The sequence below is a fragment of the Hydra viridissima genome, unplaced genomic scaffold (genome assembly GCF_058129835.1).
Source record: "Hydra viridissima isolate aposymbiotic clone 2 unplaced genomic scaffold, HvirCarnegie_v1 scaffold_2, whole genome shotgun sequence".
In the NCBI taxonomy this organism is placed as follows: domain Eukaryota; kingdom Metazoa; phylum Cnidaria; class Hydrozoa; order Anthoathecata; family Hydridae; genus Hydra; species Hydra viridissima.
In genome coordinates, this window is record NW_028324301.1 from 23,317,369 (window position 1) to 23,340,610 (window position 23,242).

The window sequence follows — 23,242 nt, forward strand, 5'->3', positions numbered from 1 at the left end:
GTTGATTAATCCTTAAAAATTCCGCAAAAACAACAATTCGACATTTTAAGAGCAAAAGTTTTTAGTATTCAAAATAAGACAGTGAAACATTTTGCAGAAAGCGAAGAGTTTGTTGAAACATGCAAATTACATGTTGCTCATTTATTTTAGTGTCATTTATTCTGGTTTCCTTTACGTTGGCTCATCGGAAAAGAAAAGGTCAATAATATTTTTACTTTTATGAGTTTCTGCTAAGGACTTTTTAAACAATAAACGGTATAACAATTTTTTGCTTCATTTTTGTAATAAAAGTTGTTGTAGACACTCGTTGCATTATATTGGATACAAAGTTGACGAAATAAAATATCTTAATTATCATTGATAATTTTAATTGCCGGTCATAAATTTTGGACATAAGCTTAGAACAATTTATCAAAATCAAACAGTAATAAGCTTATAAGGTGATAAGTGATAAGATTGCCGAAACTGCCGTTGGGTCACTTCAAAAAAAGCTGAACTAAAGGAACTTCACCCAACTAAGTGTTGTCACTTAAATATCTAGGAACAATACTTTATCGTGTCTTAAAAGGATCTGTTTTAAGTTTCGTTTATAAAACCCAACAAAAAAAATGCAGTAAACATCCGAGCAAACAGCTTTGAGAAGCCTTCAAATAACCGTACTTAGAAATTTGAGATATCTTTAAAAGATAATTTGAAAAAGAAAGCTGTTCTGAAATTAGGAGGAAAACATTATTATTATCTTTTTCTTTAAAATAAAATGTATAACCAGTGTAGATAAACAAAACGAGAACAAAGAAAAATAATTAAAAATATAGATGTTTATTATTAAGTTAAGTATAATAATAGCCACAATTAGAAAAACAGTTATTGTAAAAACAAAAAGCATTAGAAAGAATGTATTCGTTGTTGCATTTCGGACAAAATTTACTTGTAAACAAAGCCATGGGTTTAAAAGAGGTTTGGTATCGTTAACAAAGTGTCTGAAAAAAGTTTTAAAACAGTTCTTGTACACATTAAAAAACATTTCAAATCCAGGATAAATTTCGAAACAAAAAAAAAAGGTCCAACATATTTTCTGGACAGTTTATACAACTATAAAGAAAATTGAAGCAAACGTTTTTTGTTTTTTTTATAATTAAAACAGCTGATTGGTTCGTTGTTTACAACCTGAGGGAGATATTTATTTAATGAAAGCGTCGTTGGGTGTTTATTAATGGGTTGGATTTATTTATTTTTGATTGTATAGCCCTTAGTATGTGCATAGTTCGTTTTATGGTTTGTGTGATGGTTAGTCTAATGGTAAAATCGTTGATTTGTTACACTTTAGATTAACGTCAAGCTTTAGCAATAACATCTTAATCAAAAAGTAAAAATATGCTGATTTATGGCTCGAAATATATTTAATAGTAAAATTTACTGCTGTTTTTTTTCGTCTTTTGAATTCATGTTCCAAATCTTTATCTTAAATATATTATCATAATACAAATCTCTATCTCAAATATATTATCATAATGCAATTGGTAAAACGCAATCAAAGTATGTTTAAAAACCTACCTCCTTGCATCTTTAGAACTTACTTCCAAAATGTCTACTTATGTTGGAACTATTCCCGACACAAATTCATTCACTTAAAATTCGTTCTCAAAATTATCTTAAAATTTTCTCAACCCGTCTTTTCCTATTTTTCGGCAGATGTCTTAAATCATGTATTGTTACAACATAGACAATTATTTTTGTTAAACATGCTTAGTTAGTGTTTTGATTTCGACCTCTGAGTTGTCTGAACAGATTTTGGTAGCTATCTCTTGACTTATAAAGCGGTTATCTTTGGTCTCGCTCGTTTAAAAAAATTATAAAATAGCTACAACATGGTCGCAAACTTTACAATTTGAAGCAGAGTAGGGAAGGTTTTGAAATCTTTTTTATTTTTTGAAAAGTATCGCCTTTGAAAAAGCTCGAAGTTTTTTAATTCCAATTTTTTTTCGAATTTTTTTTATAGCTTTAATTTTCAAAAAGTTGGGCTTTTTTAAAAGTCTAAAAGATGTTTTTTTAAAAAAGGTTTAGCCTTTTTAAAGCATCTTTTTTGAAAAAAGCTAATTTTTATTATTTAATTGCATTCAATTTTATTCTGATCTACTCCAAACGTATTTTTCTTTCAATTTTTAAATTGAAACGAAATTAACCTTTGCTAACAAAGCAAAACTATTTTTAGCGACAAATATTTGTTAAATATTGCATTAGGAATTTTTTTTTTTTTTTTTTTTTTTTTTTTTTATTTTTTTGTTCTTTAATCTTTATAAACTCGTAATATATAATACAATCTTTACAGTTTAAGTATAGTTAAAAATCACAAGATTACGTTATAACAAATATTATATGAAATAAAACTGTAAAGTGTTAGATTACTTCAAAGAACGCGGGAAACTTGCAGAAGACCGATGGTCTTGTCATCAAGAAACCGCTTTGCGTTATTAATATTTTTGGATACTTCAATTTAAAATAAATTTATATTTAAAAAATCATGTCATCAGTTTCGACAGAATGAAAGTAAAAATGCAAAAAACAAAGAATGCAGACAAAACAAAAAAAAAAACAAAAAAAAAAAAAAAATTTTTTTTTTTTTTTTTTTTTTTTTTTTTTTTTTTTAATTTTTTAATTTTATTACAATACACATAAATATAAGTAGGTACACGATTTGCTAAATAGGTAATATAAAGTCGTTTTTTAATATATAGTGTTGATAAATAAAAATTTATTTATTTATTAGTGTTGATAAATAATATAATTTATTACTGTTGTTGTTGTTGTTTGTTTTTGAGTTATTTACAGTTTTTAGAGTTATTAGAGTTGATATTGGTTTCGGAACAAAGTTAGTTTTATATATAGTTTTGAATGTTTTAGGCTTAATAAAAGTTCATAAAGTTGTTAGTGTTTAAAATAAGATCTTTTATTAATGTTTTCAGAGTATTTAAGTTATTCGATTTTTCCAGTTGGGTATTTTTGGATACTAATTTGTTATATAGACAAGGACCACGGTACGAAATAGAAAAGCGCGAGAGAGTAGTTTTTTGGAAAGGTACTTTGAAGTTTCCCGTTCCTCTGGTATGGTATCTATTGTTGCTATTTTGAAAGAAATTCTTTGAAAAGTGAGAAGGAACAAGTCCAAGTTTATATTTGAGCATAAATAACAAATTTTGGAATATATTGATTTGATATACATTTAATGCTTTCAAATTTTTTAATAGTGGCTCAGCATGCGAGAGTCTATCGTTATTAAAAACTATTCTTGCAGCATGTTTTTGTTTTCGATATAGTGTGGTTAGTTTGGATCTATGTGTACTCGCCCATGCAACATTAGCGTATATGTAGTAGCTTTGTATGAACGAGAAGTATAAGAACTTTAAATTATCAGGAGACAGTATAGAACTTGCTTTGTAAAGGATACCAATGTTTTTTGATATTTTAGTATTTAAAATATCTATATGTGATTTCCAAGAGATGTTCTCATCAACAAGTATCCCTAGAAATTTAGTTGCTCGGGTTCTCTCTATTACTTTATTATCTATATTTAACGAAGGTAAATCGGAAGGTATTTTTATAAAGTTAGGATGAAAAAGAATGTATTTGGTTTTTTCTGTGTTTAGCGATAATTTGTTAGATTTTAACCAACTGTTTATTTTTTCAAGTTCAGTATTTGTAGTTTCATAAAGTTCTGTAATAGATGAGGATGCATAAAATAAATTAGTGTCGTCTGCGAACATTATGACATCCAATTTACTCGAGGCTTTAGGAAGATCGTTTATGTATATTAAAAACAAGAGAGGTGCAAGAATGGAACCTTGGGGGACACCGTATTTTATTTTGAGTAATTTTGAAGCTTTTTTTTTATGAGCAATAACGCATTGTTTTCTGTCTAGTAAAAAGTTTTTGAACCAGTTTAGTGCAACACCTTTTATCCCATATTTTTCCATTTTCCTAATTAAAATAGCGTGATCTACTGTGTCAAACGCCTTAGATAAATCAACAAAGACTCCAAGGACGTATTTTTTGTTTTCGAAGGAGTTATTTATATTATTAATAAGATCTAGAATTGCGTGTTCGGTTGAATGTTGCTTTTGGAAGCCAAACTGTTTTTCATTTAGGATTTTGTTATTTGTTAGATATTTATACAGTTTATTGTATATTACTCTCTCCAAAAGTTTTGAAAATACAGGTAGAACTGAGATTGGTCTGTAGTTATTTAGTGTAAATGAATCTCCGGTTTTTAATATTGGTATTACCTTAGCTATTTTTAATTTATTCGGTACAGATCCTGTAATAATTGAAGATTTAAATATTTCATATATTGGTTGTTTTATCACTGAAAACACATTTACAACTATATAGCTACAAATGTCGTCTATCCCAGGAGCCTTATACGTCTTAAGTGAGTTTTTTGCAATTTCTAGTTCTTCATGGTTTAGTCCAGAGAAAATATTTAAACAGAGATGTTGGTTTGTGATATAGGTTTCGAAGGAGATATCAGGGCATTGAATATTTGAAGCCATGTTAGGGCCTATGTTTGCAAAAAAGCTATTAAAGTTTTCAGCGATAGAATTTTTGTCGATATATTCAGTTTCATTAACGATAATTTTATCAGGTAAATCATTTGATTTTGTATGGTTTTTACCTATTATTTCTTTCAATATGTTCCAGGTTTTTTTAATATCACCTTTGCTTTTTTGTAGTTGTTTTGAATAATATATTTTTTTAGAACTCTTTCTAATTTTTTCAAACAGATTTTTGTATTCCTTGTATGTAGTTAAGTTAGTTTCATTTCTGTTTTTTAAAAACTTGATATATAATTTTTGTTTTGTTTTTGATGATTTTCTAATCCCGTTGGTTATCCATGGGCAGTTTAAATGTTTTAACTTTATTTCTTTCTCTTCAACAGGGAAATGTTTATTGTAGTGGTCTAGAAAAATATTAATAAACAAATTGTATGCGGAGTTTGTGTGTCCAAGGTTACATTCTTGATATACTCCATCCCAATTTACTATAGATAGCGAGTCTTTAAAATTTTTGATAGAGATTTGATTGATTTTTCTTTTATAAATTTTGGTTTTGGTATTGTTAAAGGTTTTTAGATCTTGAGATAATGAAAAATAAATAGGAAAATGATCTGATATATCGGTTTTGATAATTCCTGCTTTTAAAGAGGTTTCTAGAAATGTATTTGTTAATATATTGTCTATAGCAGAAACGGAGGTTGGGGTTACTCGGGTAGGTTTGTTGATGATTGGGAGGATACACAATTGAAACAGATTATCAAAAAAGAGTTTAGTATCAGCGTTTTCTTTGTAGTTTAAACTGTTAATATTTAAATCCCCTATAAAGAAAATATTTTTTCCCTTATCATTTATTTTGAGAAAGATTTCATTAAAAAAATTTGTAAATTTATTTATATCACCTTCTGGAGGTCTATAGCAAGTGGAAATTATAATACTTTTTGATTTATTACCCGTTATCTCAATAGTAAAGACTTCACTATCAGTATCAGAGATAGAGAGGTCTTGTCTTACTTTAAACACTTGATTATTTCGGATATACGTTGCGATCCCTCCTCCCCTTTTATTTGTTTTTCTTTCAAAAGATATTAGTTTATAATTTGGAATTTGAAAATTTGTGTTCGTTTGAAGTAATTCATCAGAACACCACGTTTCGGTTATGCAAATCATACTAAATGAGTAATTGCAATCTATTAGAAAGTGTTTTAGTTTATCAAAATTTTTATTTATACTTCTTATATTTATGTGTATTGCAGTAAAACTATTTTTTAAAGTTTCGAGTTCAATTTTAAAAGTTTCAGTTTCAAAATATTTCGAATCAAAATTATTTCTGTGAAAAATTTGCGCATCAGAGTCGTAAAAATCGTTTAGTAAAATATTATTAGCAGTTTCGAAGGCATTGAAACGCAGCGTTTCAAAATCTATTGTTTTGTTTATGTTTGCGTCAGTCATAGCGTAAAGTGCGATAAATCAAAACGTGCTAGCATAATAAAAAATGTACAGAACTATTTCACATATCTCGATTAAGTACTTTTTTAAAATTAAAGTTATTTACGAAAATCTCTGACGAATATTTTATCATATTTGATTATAGCAAATTTACCTTCCTTTCGGAATCTTTTAACATCTTCCCATAGCTTTTTTCTTATTTTCTTATTTTCTTATTTTTAACGAATAGTAATGAATAAGGTACAAATTCATATATCAGTCATTTAAAAATAAATCAAATTTAAAATGATTTAAATATTTAAACAAACAATGTTATAAGATTCCAGAAAAAAATTACGATAGTATGCATGCTTTATGTTGTTTTGTTTCATTCCTTCAAGACGCATGCGCTGAACTGCTATTCGATTAAAACAGTTTAACTTGTTTTTATAGCAAACTAAATTAACATATTAATAATCATAAAAATGTATGAAAATAAATTTTTCTCATGTAAAGCTTTGCTATTTTAGACGCATATAGGAGTTCTATTTTAACAATCTTCAGAAAAATCTCGATTTATCTTAAATACTGATATAGAAGTTGATTATTACTCGTTTTTATTCTTTGAAAACGGATTAATCGATGCTAGTTACATTATTATTTTCTAATTAGCAGGTAAAAAATAGTTAATTGAAATAGATGCCCTGCAGTTAATTGAAATAAAAAAATTTTAAGATTTTTGACTACGATTCCGACTTTTTGAAAGTCAAAATTATAAAAAAATTTCAACTTTTTTCAAAAACACAACGTTGGAATTTAGAAAAAAATTGTGCTCCGTTAAAAAGTTAAACTTATTAAAAATCCATTGAAAGTCGTCGTCGAAACTACAATAAAGTTTTAACTTTTTCAACTCTGAATTGAACCACTTTCTTTTTGCAAACTTTAATCACGTGACGTTTTATCTTTCGCGTAGTTGTTCTAGCGTGTCTTGTGTTTCGGTCGTCTCGCACTTTTCATCGTTCGATGAATGAAACGTTTGAATCAAGTGGAAATTGTAAATTTATGTACACAATTTTCTTCGTTATCCGTTTTTACATTAATGTTAATTTTTTTTTAACAATTTTAACAGTATTAGAGAAATAACTTTTATTTTTGTTGCTGATAGTTTGTGAAGACATTGAGACAGAATATTATTGCAAATTCCTTCAGTCTTCGTGTATACAATATGGAAGGCTAAGTCATCGCATGCACCACCTTTGCAAAAAAACTTGCGGTGTTTGTAAAAAAGAAACTTGCGAAGATGAACCGGGGGCTTTGTGCAACTCTTGGAACGCTCTCGGTTACTGCACAGCAAAAAGTATTTTTTTCAAATCTATGAAGCAAAAATGCAGAAAGACGTGCGGCACTTGTGAAAGTTCAACTATGTCACCTGCAACAGAAAGGACTACACTTCATCGTAGAAGATCCACAATAACACCTTTCACCACAGCAACCACAAAAGCAACATCCACTAAAGAGATTGTGCCGAAGGGTAAGTTGCATATTATTATCTAGTGATATTTATGGGTTCAAAATTTTCAAGAAACTTGAAGTGGTGAAAAAAAACTCTGTTTTTCGTGGAAAGTTTTTTTGATGGAATTTTTGCATCGAGTTTAAAATAAAAAGCTTTATACTTTTTATAGATTTTTTAAATATTACAGGTTTATGTACAGGTTTTGTACAAGTTGCAGGTTTTCGATTTTTTGAATATACTGGTGGGATGCACAACACTGTCCCTTAATGTTCAATTTCGAACGATTGTTGCGACACTGTACTGCACTGTATTGCGACACTGTCAACATTGTACACTGTATTGCGACACTGTATTGTCGCAATACAGTGTACACTGTATTGCACTGTATTGCGACACTGTATTGCGACACTGTCGACAGTGTTGCGACACTATAATTAGAAAAGTACTATTGTTTATCTGCTCTTCGGAATGGAGAATCAAAAGAATGTTTTAACTATTGCTTCGCTAAAAATCAAAAGTCAACACTTATTTTTAAACAAGATCCTTAAATACTTATTATATATTTATATAATATTTATAAAGTTAAAACTCAGTCATCGTAGAAATATGCGAAAATATCTCTTTAGAGAAGCTTTTCATTTTGCTTAAAGAGTCCAATTAGTTCTCTCATTTTTATACAAGAGTAAAAAAATATTTATTTTTCAAGGTCAATGAAAATAAACAAGATACCGTTATTTTGCTAGTTTCGGAATGTTTTTTTTTTTCTTTAGAATGCGGGATAGATAAATTACTTGACTCGCGTATCATAGGTGGCACACAGTCTGCTCCCAACTCCTGGGTTTGGCAAGCTGGAATTTATTACTATGAAGAGTATATATGTGGCGGCACACTCATCACTTCCAAACATGTAATAACTGCTGCACACTGCGTAAATTTTAGAAGTAAGGAGGGAATGACCGTTATACTTGGAGATCATAACAGGTGATTGTTATACTTAAGCATCTTCTTGATAAACTTAGGTGTCTTTTTGATAAACTTAGGCGTCTTCTTGATAAACTTAAGCGTCTTCTTGACAAACATAAGCGCCTTCTTAGAGTTTATGTCTTTTCTGCTGTAAAACCAAATGAACAACGGATTTATTTTATAGAGACCAATCCGAAGGAACCGAGCAAGAGTTTGAAGTTGAAAACATAGTTTATCATAAAGACTACAGCGATTCATCACTCAATAATGACATCGCTATAATAAAGTTAAAAGAGAATGTGAAGCTTAATGATGATGTCGGAGTGGCTTGTTTACCAAGAGGCCCTCCTTCAAGCAACTCTACATGTTATATAACAGGTTTTATATTGAACACTTTTCAGGGGTTAATGTTATAAAAATGATTTCGTACGTTATTACTTTTTCTCGCACTTCAAGAAAAAAGAGAAAAAAAAAGATACAAGAATCGTTAAACAATTTTGAAACAAAGAACTCGTGATTTGTTTGTATAACCACCAAGATATTTCGTAGTTTTTTAATCGCGAAGAAGTTATGAAAGTTTTAATGTTTTCTCGAAGTTCGTAGTGTTACAAACGTGTAAGTTTTATAACATTTACCCCAGAATAAACAAAGTAGAGAAGTACACATCTCTAAATATAACCATCTCTTTTTCCTTGATCTCTGAGCCACCGAGCTTAAATAAGACTATGTAAGGAGTGTTTAGTATTAGGGAAATGACTGAAATAATCCACAACCGTGGGTAATATTTTGTCCCTAATAGGAAAGTCTCATTTATTTTGTTTCGTTTAATTTCGTTGTAAAAAAAAAGCACTTATTCAATGTTAAAACAGGTTGGGGTCTTTTGAATCCTGGTGGGTTATCTGCAAGCATCTTAAACGAAGCTAATATGCCGATTGTAGACAATAAGAAATGCGGAGAAAGAAATAAAGACAGTCTAGGTACATCCAAGATTACAGAAAACATGTTGTGCGCTGGTTTTGATACCGAAAGTAAAGTTTCTGGTTGTTTTGGTGACTCTGGCGGTCCATTTGTCTGCAAAAGGAATACATCCTGGGTACTAAACTTTAAATTTCTAGGACTTTTTAAAAATTATTAAAATTCCTAATTCGACAAAGAGCGCCCTTATAATGTAACTGTTAGTCACAGGGAATTCGTTTTAATCTTTTTTTCAGGTGCTTCATGGAGTTGTAAGTTGGGGATCTCCAAGTTGTGATGCTAGTGATCGGTACACTGTTTTTGCGAGAGTTTCTCGGTATATTCAATGGATAAAAGAGAACTTAAATTAAAAGTGTTTTCAATTAAGTTAATATAATTTTAATTCTAATGATGTGAGAGGTTTTTTATAGCTTTTTATAAGAATGGTATAATTATGACGTGAACTTGTGGCACTGACCGTCAGGTAATGTTTTTTTGTTTTTACAGCAACATTTCTCTGCAAACTAGCATTTAGAGTGGCTGTAAGAAATAAAACCAGTTTAATATTGACCGGAAATTTTTGGTAATAAATGGTGTTTTTATTTGTTTTAACAATAAAAATCCAGAATTGTTTTTACGTTAGGCAAAAAAGCTACTTTGTAAATGCAAACAACATGTTTTAAACACACACGAATTATTTGAAATCATTTTAAAGTTAACGGAATAGTATTTAACTGTAATGAAACAAAGGAATTTTTGTAGGTGGAATTTTTGTACTGTAGTTTTTTATTTTTTTCTAAGGAAGCATTAAAAGGTTAAAATAATGCACGATACACGGTTCTCTTGGTAAATGATCTAGAGGAGTACCGGGTAACCAATTGGTTTTTCATCATGTGAGGGTGGGGTTTTCATAGTGTTTGTGCGAGCGAGGTTTTCTTAAAATGTCTCAAGATGATGAGAATATGAGGACGGTGAGGTAAGACTGTGTGTTGCGCAGATGATATGATAGGAGTGTAATTGGAGCATGAGACCTTTCAATGAAGATAATAACGATTTTTTAAAATCTTCTTCAAGTTCTCTTATTGATTCTCTCATGAACTCTTCGCATAAGATTCTTTTTAAAATCTCCAAAAATTCTTGTTTAAATTTCTCTCATCAGGAGAATTTCTCAAAATCTCCTAAAACTTTTTTTTAAAAAAAAAAAACAAAATAAAAACTTCATCAAAAACTCTTTCTTAAAACATCCTCAAAATTTCCCCCAAAAACTCTTTTAAGAAAAAACTTCAAGATTTTCTCATCCGTCCCTTTTCTATCTTTCCACAGATGTTTCTTGAATTCTCGTATAGACGAGGAAGTGTTTTCTTCAAGTTCATTTAGTACTTTTGTTTCAATTTCTGAGTCATGGTTCTCTAAAACAGGTTTTACCGGTTTTCTTTTGATTGGTGTTTGCCTCAGAATGGTTCAGAATTTTCGAGAACTTTACTAATTAAACTCATATCATTTAAACTCTGGTTGTGTTGGCGAAAGCGATTTTAAACTTTAATGGTGAGTTATTTTTCTTGTAATTGAACTTGTGTGGCCACCTGGTGTTTTGGCAGTCTCGCCGTTTTCTTCGATCGAATGTTTTAAGTCGATCGAATGTTATAGATCGAATGTTTGAGTCGGGTAAAACGTAAGCATAATGTTTATAATTTTCCTCATTTTCCTTCCTTATAAGAAACCTTTTTGAAGCAAACAATTTTTTTTTTAGATATCAACACGACATCATATTGAGTTTCACATACACTAAACTGTTTCGTCTATTTTGATACAGACTTGCTATTTGTCAACTTTTAAGACATTTTTTTTGGATGATTAATGAATCGAAATGAGTCTACTTTTGTACTTGCCTCCAGTTTCTAATAATTAAGGCAAGCATAAATTTTGTCTTTTTTGATAGAAGCGTGGCAATAGTTTTGTAAAATTAGATTAATTTTCACAATTTTCCCAATTCTGGTGATCCCTGATATACGGTGTAACCCTGATTTTAGACAAAAACTAATACAAAAAACAAAAATTATATAATATAACATCATCGTGTATTAGGACTACATAAGAAGTTTAAGACTTTTTAAAGTAAAAAAAAAAATGCCTATTAAAAAAAAAAGATATAACTTTAGATTTACATCTTAAAATATACATATAATTTATACTATATACATATATTACACATTAAAAGATACATATAATTTATATTATATACATATATTACACATTAAAAAATATATATATTTTATAATATTATTTATAATATCATTTATATTATTGTATATAATATTATTTGAGACATGTAGTGCCAGAATACCGAACCGTCGAATTTTTCAGTTACAAATTATGCTCTACCATTCAAAAAATGTATTATTTGTGGCACCATTTATTTGTATAAAGTTTTTCTTTTTACATATTTATCTGATTTAGAAAATTTATTTACTTTTCCCTTAAATTTACTTCTAATGTCTCATTTCGTCACTCAAATTAAACTAAAATTTTTATTGAAATAAATGAACAGGGCTGATGACTCAATATTAAAGTGGGTGTGGAGACTAGGGGCCATAGAAGAAAGGGGTACGGCTGTACGTATTCTCATGGCTCATATAACTTAAGCATGAATGCAAGTTCTTTCCCTTGACTTGTAATAGGCAGGCTAGATTAACGGAACGTTGGTTTTAATCCAAAAAAAACTTTTAAAATTTTGCTTTTGTATCAAATATGAGCTAGGAAAACGCTGATTTGTGAGAACTCAAAGCCTTTAAAAGAATACCGCTCAATCACAAGCGAGCGTTCTTATTTGAAATGTGTAAGGAAGGCCTTTTTTTATTTTGGAAATTTACTTTATAGAAATTGGCGTTTTCCCTAGTGCAATTTTGCGATTGTGATTTTTGTATTTTTGTTGTTATTGTAAGTAAAACCGTAAAGTTATTTTGGGGAACTTTTTGAGAATACACAATAAACGATTATCTCTATTACATTAGCGGTTGATTCTACTAAATAAAACTATTGAGGGTTAGTTTACAAATCAAATTATTTAGAACTTTTTAAGGTTTAATTTCTGGGCTCAGCTACTTTAAATTTTGCTTTATCCAATCAAGATAATTGACAACCTTTGTAAATACAGTATATCGCTCTCTGGAATCGCATTTTGGGGATCCCCAACTTACGATACCCTGAAGATTCTAAAATATAATAAATGAAATACTAAGTTGAAACTGTTAATCTATAAAACTATCATCTTTCTACTGCAAATTGTTCACTTACCCAAGAGTTTTTTAACATGCAGACTAATGGACCACCAGAGTCACCATGACACCCAGAGATATTGTTATCGGATTCATAACCTGCGCATAACATGTTTTCTGTGACCTTTATTCCTCCCAACTCTTCTTTATTTCTTTCTGCGCATTTTTTATTATCAACAATAGGCATTTGGGCTTCGTTCAATATGTTTGCTGATATCCCACCAGGAGACAAAAGACCCCAACCTTTTTTGATATAGCGTAATTTAAAACCATGGAAGTTAAAACCAAAAAACTTAAATTATGAAGTTTATAACCATGCAATAATGAATAGTTCTTAAAAGAAAAAGTTGTTAAAAGTTCCTTTCTCCCACATAAAGAAGTGATTAGTATTTTATAAAACAAAGCCTAACCTGTTATATAACAGGTAGTGTTAAATGAAGGCAGCTCTTTTGGCAAGCATGCAACTCCTACATCATCGTTAAGCTTCACTTCCTCTTTCAGTTTAATTATAGCAATATCATCAATGAATGATGCGTCGTTGTATTCTTCGTGATAAACTATGTCTTCAACTTCTATTTCTTGCTCGCTTCCCTCAGTTTTGTCTCTAAAAACAGTTTGCTTAATTATTTCAAAAAAGTTTTTTTTTTGTGTGCGTGCGTGCATGTGTCTGTGTATATGAGTCTGTATGTGTCTGTGTGTGTCTGTGTGTATGTCTGTGTGTGTCTATGTGTTGGTATGTGTGTGTAATAATTCTATCAATGAAGATGCAATCTAATGCAATCAAACTTTATAAAAGAAACGAGTTTTGTGTTACCTTTTATGATCTCCTACCCTTACGGTTGTTCCAACTTTATCTCGATAAATTACGCAGTGAGCTGCAGTTAACACATGATTAGGAGTTATCAAAGTACCACCGCAGGTATATTCTTTGTAATAATAAATTGCAACTTGCCAAATCCAAGTATTTGGTTTTGTTTCATTACCACCTATCAAAAAGGCGTCATTCTTTTTGTGTCTTGGAGGTAGTTTATTCCTCCCACACTCTAAACACAAAGCCAAATTAAACGCCAAACAAAAAAAAGCATTTATTAAATATTTCAATTTGAAACACAAATTTAGTTTTTAGCAAAGCTTTTCAGCGTTAACTTAATTCGAGTTAGAACATAGTACTATGAATGTTTAAACATATATAAAATTAGTCAAGTGTGAAAAACACAGACGTACCTAGAGGTCTAACGTTTAAATGCTAAAAATTTAAAAACTTTGAATAAACTCAGTGCTGTGTTTAGTCAAAATTTAAAATCATTGATGCGGTTAGAACTTTTCCTACAAAAGGTTTCTTAATCTTTTATTTTACGAAAGCCGACATATGACGTCATTGCAGGTCGTCACTTAGCCCGACGAAATGTGTTATTTTGCTTGTTATACTTGCTTAAAATGACCTACATGCAATCTTATCGACTAAACAATATCTTAAAATGACCTACATGTAATCTTATCGACTAAACAATATCTCAAAATGACCTACATGTAATCTTATCGACTAAACAATATCTTAAAAGTTTGAAAAACATGTTTTGAAATATAAATATTTACTATATATAAATAAACGAAAGTCGTATCTAATCAAACAGGTGCACTAACGAGAGGTAAGCCAAGTTTAGCCACAGGAAAGTTATCTAAGCTAGAAGTAAAACATTCCAGGCATTGGCCTGTAAAATCTAAAAAAAGACATTGTCTTGTGTGTTCCACATAAAATAAAAGGAGAGAGTCCTATTTTTCTTGTAAAAGTTGTGATGTTGGACTATGTGTTGATGGTTGTTTTTAGACTTGGCATTCGTGAGTGAAATTTTGATTATTATAAAGACTCTTCATTAGTGTATATAAACACAAGAAGTGTAAAAAAGACTTTTTAATACATTTAAAACATTGAGGAATGCATATTCGATAAATGTAAGTAATAACTCTTATGTTTTTGCATTGGTTTTGAATCTCTTTTTTTTTTTCTAAAAAAAAATTTTTTAAGCTTTATCTGGAATTATTTCTCAGAAAAAGAAATTAAATAACAATAAAGTTATTATAGGCTTATAAAAAACCTTTTTAAATTCGTTTTTGTTTCCTCATCCTAGTGTAAATAGAACGGGCGCTGCATTACCTTAAAAAAAATGTTTGCAATTTTTAGCTTACGTTGCAAAATTTATTCCGTCTGTCGCTAAGTTGAAATTTAATCCGTGCAGAAAAGGTTAACCTAGAAAAGGGTTTGTTTGATATGGCCAATCGTTTTGTAGCTTCTCTTTTTTCTAACTACTTATTGGCTGATTTAAAATTACAACAGCATATTCTATTAAGTTGTATTTAATTGTTTAGATGGATCAAACTAATTTTAATGTAATAAAAAGCATAATCATTTTTAAGCATCTTGAGGAGCCATTTTTCTTTCAAGCTGCCCACTTAACAATATATTTTATTCAGTTCAGGCCAGTTATTAAGTTGATCATATTTTTCTTAAAATGTACCATTATAAACATAATTGCATTTAATAAGAAAATTTTAAAACTGATAGTTATTGATAATGTTGGAATTGGAAGTAAAGATCAAAGGAGCGCCAGAGGGTTGGTGTCATGAGCCCAAATATTTTAACTTTTCATTTTTTACGTAATGAAACAACTCTTAAATTTTCATGTTTAAAACGGAAAAATAATTTTATTTATTGCATGTCAGTTTTCAATACACATTAATTTTTTCACTAAACTAACTTTTTTTATGAGAAAATTGTTTAGCGCAGATTTTCTCTTCTCTGGATATCATTTTATATGAAGACCCTGCTATATGACCATTAAATTAAATGATCGTATGAACTAAACAAGCTATATGCTTTAATAACAAAATAAAAGCTCTTTCAAATCATCAAAAGGATAATTCAAAAGTCAGAATAGATTTAGGTACCTAAGTATTTTCAAAACAAGTTTAATAATAAATCGTGTAAACGAATGCAAAAGTAAAAAAGAGGCTAACAAAAACGCTCTCATCAAATTTGATAATGCTAATGCTAAAGAATTTATATATAAATATAAAATATTTCAAAGAAATTAATATATCCCTGCGGACATCTTATAAACTTTTAAACATTTGCTTTGGTGGTCCCATGAGCTTGCGCCATAATATTTCAACCAAAACAATTAATCCTTTTTTTCTAAGAAATTTTTAAATCTTTTATGTCTCTGAAAATTTTTTCTATTTTTTTCATCTTTTTTAATGATTTTTTAATGATTTCCAAATGTTTTTCAATAACTCTTAATTCTGAACAGTGTGGAGGATTTACTGTTTTAGCCAACAAAGTTCGTATCATTCTGTTCATACCATTCCATAGCCAGTTTCAGGCCAGAACACAGCCCTATTATCATGTAGTTAAGTAAAAGACGTTTTTGTAAGCACTTTTTAAAATACATTTGATAAGTAAATAATTCACAAAGAAAAGGTACTGACTTTTTGTCACAACTGAAATTAGTGGGCCAAAGTTTTTTTTAGCAAACTTATGTGTATTTAAATTTCTATTCTACTTCTCTATTTTTGGAAATAAAATAGACAACCCCAGGAATACTTACTTTATTGATTTAACTTACTTGATTTAAATCACACCTTCTTCAATAGAACAGAAATTGAAGAAATAAAGTCATTGTATAAATTTTTAGAGCGGATTCTTGGACTTTCTTGAGTTTTAGAAAGATTTGGCACCTTTTGCGATTTGAAAGAATGAAAACCATCTTTATTTCAAACTTTTACAACGAAACTAGGAGAAGACCTGTATTTTATTGCGCACTCCCTAAATGAATCTTATAACCAATAACAAGTTTTCCAAGCATTTTTTTTTTTTTAATGGCAGGGTCTTCATATAAAATATTATCTTAAAATCCCTCCTATTCTTCCACCGTCAGATTTTCTTTGGATCAATTTTGTTGGAGAGAAATGTTGAATAACAGAACTAATAGTGTAGGGATGGATTTGCAACTCTTAATTTTACAACTCTTGGGGGCAAAGAAGAATTGCAACTGGTTCCAGATCTACTGGTTGTAGATCCTAAGTTTACTTCGTGAATGTTTAACTTTTCACCTCAAAAATTATTTATCATATAATAATTAATAGTTTTTAATATTCATTATTTAAGAACGATTTTTTATTAATTAACAACTTACAATTATTAGCTATAAATTATACATTTAACAAATAACAAATTTTAATGATTGAAATATCTTATAATAATTTGTAAAAGAAAAAACAGAAAGTACCTGGAAGCTGAGTTTTCTTCATTTGAGTTGTTGTGTAGGCTTTAGTAACAGACTCTGTTGAAAGCGTAGTATTGTTTGGAGCAACTGTACTTTTCAATACTCCACAAACTCCGCATGTTTTAGTGCACACCGATATCATAGACGTATAATATTTGCTTTTCTCAGCACAATAACCTGCCCTTTTCCATTGAATGCAATTTCTTTTTGTTGATGAATCAGAGCAATCTGTATGATCTTCACATACTCCACAAGTTTTTTTACAATGAGTATACATATAGAAGTTGTATCTTCCATGTTTTACGCAACGATGATAATGATTGACGCAGTGGGAATGACTTTTAATATCTTTACAGCCTAACACAAGAATATAAGTCTTTTTTTCGGGCAAACAAAATGTTATTAACTTTTTTTATGTTGCAATTAGTAGCGTAGGCAAAATGGAGAAGGCTAAAGGTTTCAACTCCCCCCTGCCCCCTCTTCCTTTTTTTACTGAATAAAAAAACGTGGATTAGAAATGAAAGCCATGAATATTCTTTATTAACTCAATGTTGTATAAAGGCTAATGATAATAATGATTGAACAATTTTCTTTTATATGGAAATAGAACTGATTTAGAATCTTTTAATACAATACTTTTACCTGTGCAATAAAAAGGGGCGATGAAGTCTTTTTAAATCGTAATCGTTGTTTATCATTAAAACAACAATTACTAAAATACTAATACTCAAAGGTTTCGTGAAAAAACTATGGATAGTGGTGAGGGGAGGTGTGATTATTACATTTCAAGACTAAATAAAAGATTTAATTGATAGTAGTTAATAAATCATTAAAAAAAACAAACCTTTTTTTATAATAAGATAATTAACGACTAACCAATCAATAACCAGATAATTAACGACTAACCAATCAATAAATTGATCACTAAATCTAGGCTTACTAGTAACAGTGTACAATTCTGGCTAAGATAAACAATAAAATATAAGGTGAATACAATAAAAGTTAATCAAAAACTTCAGAAATTTTTCTTCAGAAACTTAAAAAAAGTTGTCCTTTAAAAAAAAAGAAAAGTTAGCGATTTATAACTTACATAACGGTTAGCTTTTATTCAAATATGTAGAAAGAAATATGTATGAAAAAATATGTCGAAGATTCTGTATAAAGATTTCATGACTAAAACGAAAACGAAAGTGATAGCGTTTCACAGTGGGCCCAGGAGCGGACATAGGTAATCCAGACTTCCCTGAACTTAATTTATGTTCATCTACATTACCTTTTTAAAAAGAGTGCGTAAAAAAATTTACACCTTCAGTTATTCATTTTACACATTTATTCTTCATTTAAACTATTCTTTTACATTTAATGCTTAAATTAGATATTTATCTAAAATATTTAACGAAAAATAAATCATTTTTTAATGCTTACTGAATTCAACAATAATGGCGATGGAGACAGGTTAAATGCAATTTTTTTATACTGGTGTTTACACTTAACGTACAAAGGTTAAAACTCAGCCGCAAAGTTTTTGCTTCCAGTTCTTTATCTAAGGTTTCCTAGAAGTTAATGCAGGAGAACAATTATCGAAAAAGATTAAAAAAGAAGAAAACAATGTCATTAAGGACAATCACACAAACCTCTAATTTCAATTATCAGTCAATTATAAAATTATATTAATTACATGTCACATTTTTACTTAACTATTGGCCATTTATAGGTAAGTGTATACCAACGATATACCAACATTAGTCATCTAAAGTTATAAACTTGAGCTGAAGACTTATAAGATGAGAAGTGAGGAGAGTAAACAAGATTATGAAGAAAAGAAGATTTTTTTCCGAAAGATAATGAATGATAGTTTAGGTCTCATTGTTAATGCACAAAAAGTGGGGGAAATGGGTCTAGTAACGATGGAAACACTGCTCAAAAAACGATTATTAACTATGAAATAATACTAAAAATATAAAGTGGTTTTGGAAATATTTCGAAAACCAAATATTTGGTTTTGATTAATTTTTTTTTTTTTTTTACGTTTAAAGCAAGTTAATCAAATTTTCAAATAAAACAATGGGAAGTTTACAAAAGTTGATTGTAAACATGAAGATGTATTTGCAAGTGAGAAAATTTATTTTGGGAATTAGTGGTCTAAAAATTGTGATGCTCCAATTAACTCGCTTGAAAAAAAGGAAAACGCTCATAGGAAAACTATCAGCCGTACCATCAAATAGTTGAATGAAGGTCGCGGGTTGGAAAGGAAGTTGAAAAACCTAAAAAGTGGTCCGTCAAGTTTAAACTTGATCTGGGCATTGATGGAAATCTAGAGTACTCCGTTCGGTTTATAAAAAAAACTAGTGTTTACAACATGATAATACAAGAACACAAAAATAATTTTGGCTACAAGACATTCCTACAGAAATATCCAGGAAAATCCTAACAACAGTTCAGGGATGACACAAAAAATGCGCTCCAAAACTGCTATGAGAAAAGTTTCAAGAAAAGCAACAATTTATTGAAACGATGAAAACAATCCAATGAAACGATGAAAACAATCCAATGAAACGTAAAAAATGAGCAATGAAACGTACTACAATCTTGTCTGTTCGATGCCCCCCCCCCCCCCCATCAGGCCAGAAATTTTAAAGAAAAAATAGCCTGTTTTGCTGAAAAAAAAAAAACGTTTGATGAAAATGTTATGGTTCGTATGGTGTCAAAACTCAGCCAATTTTCAATAATGGAAACAAGAATTCCGATGTTTACGCGAAAGAATGTTGAAAAAGCGACTTATGCCTATGATCTAAAATCATGATAATCCGTTCGTCTTTTGGCCTGATTTTGCATCTTACTGTTGCTCAAGAATTGTACGTGGTAGACATCAATCAATTCTGCTGAATTCTGAGTGTTTATGAAGATAAATTTGCTTTTAAACAATAAAAAGAATTATCAAAACTGATTGAGTGATTCTCGAAGTGTTTTAAAAACACCTAAGTTCAATATCATTCCAGACTGTTTACTGAATTGAAATGTTCTTTCATAATGGATTAAATATTTTGCCACGTTCGTTTATTTATTTTTTTTACGTTACATAAGTCATACAAGTTCACCATGAAAAAGCATCCAAAAATGTACTTTTTAAAAAAATGTTTGTGAAATGAACGACTCACTTATCTGAATTCCATAGGAAGTAATATATATATATATATATATATATATATATATATATATATATATATATATATATATATATATATATATATATATATATATATATATATATATATATATATATTTAAGGCATGTGTCGTCATTCGCTAATAGAGAGCTTGTTTGCTAAAATGTCATCACAATTGTTATAATAGAACTTTGTCGTTTTGTAGACGTAAACATCGCTATATTTTAGTCGTTATTGTGAAATATTAAGACGATTTATTATTGATAATTTACTTCGAAGAACTGTTTGCTGTGTTGAAAATAAGGAGTGTATGTTTACATGACCGTTTTAAGTATCAGTTGACTTTCTGGCATTTTTCACCATTTAATACAGTTGACCTGTCAGTGTTCACAGTGTACACAGCTGTCTCTGTAATAAAAGATGTGAACAACTAGGAGAAGGCTTTCAAAAACCTTTCAGTGACATTTTAAGTTCGCAAAAGCCAAGATTAGGTTTTCTATTTGAAGAGATCTGATAAACGTTACTGATCTATCTATCAGAAAATCTTTAGGATGACCTCCCCCTAAACATTTATCAGAGCCTTCTGGTACACTTAATTTAGATCAATTATTTTGTAAAAGTTCTCAATCTGCACAGTACAATACTAAACCACTGATCAATTTTAAATTCTCTCCACCGCCATACAATTTTTCAAGTTTTCAAGTTCTTTTGCAATGGGACGAGAAAAAAAATCAACATATTAATTGGTTGACGAAATCGTCCGTATTGTTGTTTACGAATTGTTTAGATGCGTTTTAGAGAGATGTAAAAAAAAACAAACATTATTTTAACATAATTAACAGAGTTGTGTACTTCTTACTAAATTGTGTATTTAAATCAGATTTAATTTTTTTTTTTTACATCATCAATTTTTTTTCTATTTGATTGTGACTAAAATCAAAACTTTGGTTGTTATTGCTGAATTTTGCATATCTTTCAAAACACGGCAGTTTATGAGTAAAGCTAAATAACAGAAAATTAAAAAAATTCTATTTGCTGGGAAGGGGAAGGGATAGAGAGAGGGGAGGGTGTTTCCAGTCCTTGAATAAAGAAGCTTAGCAATTTCACATCAGCAAATGTCTTAAAATTACATTCTCGTTACACTTTTTTATAGTAAAGTTATCAACGCAACAAAAAGTCAACCATTAAATTAATTCAACAATTTTAATGCTTAAGTGTGTTAAATTAGCACAGGCAAAAAGCTTCACACTAATTGAAAAGTTCGCTATAATCCGTCGCACTTGGATCGGTGTTAAACTCCATTTTTATCTATTTTGTAGACATTTGATAAAGTCAAACTACATTAAACCTTTTAAATTGTAAAAGTGGTTTAATACAGTTCAACGAAACCAGAATTTTTTTTTCATAAACGTAAGTTCAAAAAATAAAAAGTTTTCAACTTTGATTTAAAGCATTTTTCCAGCTCCCGTTAATAAAGTTTCCTGGCTTTTAAATGACTTCTTTGAAAAAAGTTGTACCTTTCTTTGAATGTATTGATTCGTAAGAGGAGATTGTCAGGAGCAGCAGTAAAGTTAAAACGCACGAGACATCCATGATGCTTTTCATCTGTACTTTTTTTATGAGACAAAAGTATTTGGATTACAAAGACGAAAGTGAGATATTTTCTTTGAAAATAGCAATCATAAACTTTAATACTTCGTTTCCGGTAAACTAGCTAAAGATGCTTAAACATTTTAGCATTTTATTTTTGTACCAAACAAAATCTTAAAATGTTTACAAAATCTTATTACCTTTAGCTTTTAATTCGCATTAAAATTCATTTCTTCTTTTCGCTAAATGCAAAAGTTTGTCGCGTAGATTATGTTTATTAACAAATGTAATTAAATCTACTTTTAAAATCCCGTCGGACAAGAGTTTGATTTTTTGGGGCGATGGAAATAGTCGCTTCACCTTCATTCTTTAAAATTAAAAACAAATGCAATAAAACCGTTATCTTTTTTGTATTGAGTTTTGCCTATTATATATATATATATATATATATATATATATATATATATATATATATATATATATATATATATATATATATATATATATATATATATATATACATATATATTACCAACTTCATTACCATAAATTCTCGTAAGTTACTTTCTTTTAACATGCAATGGGCAGCCTTTCTTTTTTTTTTTTTAGATTGATAGAATGTTGGTTTTAATGCAACAAAACTTTTCAAATTTGCTTTTGTACCAAATGTAAGCTAGAAAAATACTGACGGTTAATGAGAACTCAAGGGATTTATTATAAAAAAAAAAAATACATCAAATGTCGAATTCAAGCTGTTGATAACTTAAAGTCAAGTGCTTAACTCGATTATTCTTTTTTGTTGATTATTTACAAATGGTATTCTTTCAGGGATTTTATTTGTTACTTTTTTTATAACATTGTTTTGATGTTAACTTAAGTTTTTAACAACATCACAACATCACAACATCACAACATTGGTGAAAAATGCTTGAAGAATGTCTTCTTATTAGAGGTACAGGTATCTTGTACAAGTTCTTTCCTTTTTCATCTGTCAAGAATAAGCTACAACACTAAGGAGATAAAGAATAAGCTACAACACTAAGGAGATAAAGACAGATTTTATCCCTTGGACTTCGAAAAAATTAAGACCTCTTAAGGTTGCGTTTTCATGATTCATGATATCGAAGGCACTTTATTCCAAACAGCATAAAGTTTGAATTGTCACTCGAGAGATTCGAGTGCAATCCTTTGATGTCCAGTGAAAATGGCGTTAGAAAAAATCAATTTGGGAGATGCAATTTTTATAATTAAACAGGAGTTTTTTTTCAAGATTATATTATTAGTTAACTTATATCACTGGGCTAGTCATATAAGTAAAAGCTTATAACTTACTAAGATGTCTCAGTAGCGTGATGAATTCTTTATTCTACAAAATGAAGAGAAGCATTTTCTTCCTTCAAGCTAAAGTTATTAAAGGTAGCACATCTTGCACATCGCTAACAGAACTTAAATAATAGAATGTCTCTACTGACATCGGAACCTTTGCTCAAACCGTCTCCCCGAATTTTCCATGGACTTGAGTT

General features: G+C 29.4%; 3 protein-coding genes across 7 annotated transcripts; 1 reads left to right on the top strand and 2 right to left on the bottom strand.

Annotated features, from left to right (window-relative positions):
* The first annotated feature begins 28 nt into the window (after positions 1-28).
* On the top strand, positions 29-11,273 carry LOC145190647 (elastase-1-like). 4 transcript variants are annotated; one of them, XR_016449837.1, is made up of 7 exons: positions 29-198; positions 7,141-7,506; positions 8,259-8,469; positions 8,636-8,829; positions 9,321-9,544; positions 9,663-11,077; positions 11,156-11,273. XR_016449837.1 is itself a non-coding variant. In XM_090078873.1 (6 exons), exons 1-6 carry the CDS (start codon positions 120-122, stop codon positions 9,774-9,776), a joined length of 1,188 nt encoding a protein of 395 aa, XP_089934999.1. In that variant the 5' UTR covers positions 29-119; the 3' UTR covers positions 9,777-11,273. The 4 variants fall into 4 exon arrangements, 1 of the variants encoding a protein (XP_089934999.1); XR_016449838.1 differs by having other exon boundaries at positions 9,663-10,950; XR_016449839.1 differs by having other exon boundaries at positions 9,663-10,381.
* On the bottom strand, positions 1,414-6,196 carry LOC149892527 (uncharacterized). The gene is made up of 3 exons (XM_090080642.1): positions 6,151-6,196; positions 3,081-6,027; positions 1,414-1,461 (listed from the first exon to the last, which is right to left on the bottom strand). Exons 2-3 carry the CDS (start codon positions 5,997-5,999, stop codon positions 1,414-1,416), a joined length of 2,967 nt encoding a protein of 988 aa, XP_089936768.1. The 5' UTR covers positions 6,000-6,027; positions 6,151-6,196.
* Positions 11,274-12,407: 1,134 nt separating the features above from the next.
* On the bottom strand, positions 12,408-21,981 carry LOC145193172 (chymotrypsin-C-like). Of its 2 annotated transcripts, XM_090078769.1 has the most exons (7): positions 21,920-21,981; positions 21,647-21,739; positions 16,967-17,320; positions 13,495-13,723; positions 13,091-13,284; positions 12,700-12,923; positions 12,408-12,617 (listed from the first exon to the last, which is right to left on the bottom strand). In XM_090078769.1, the coding sequence occupies exons 2-7, from the start codon at positions 21,732-21,734 to the stop codon at positions 12,504-12,506; spliced, it is 1,203 nt and encodes a 400-aa protein (XP_089934895.1). In that variant the 5' UTR covers positions 21,735-21,739; positions 21,920-21,981; the 3' UTR covers positions 12,408-12,503. The 2 variants fall into 2 exon arrangements, with proteins under 2 accessions (XP_089934895.1, XP_089934894.1); XM_090078768.1 differs by lacking the exon at positions 21,920-21,981 and having other exon boundaries at positions 21,647-21,801.
* Positions 21,982-23,242: the final 1,261 nt, after the last annotated feature.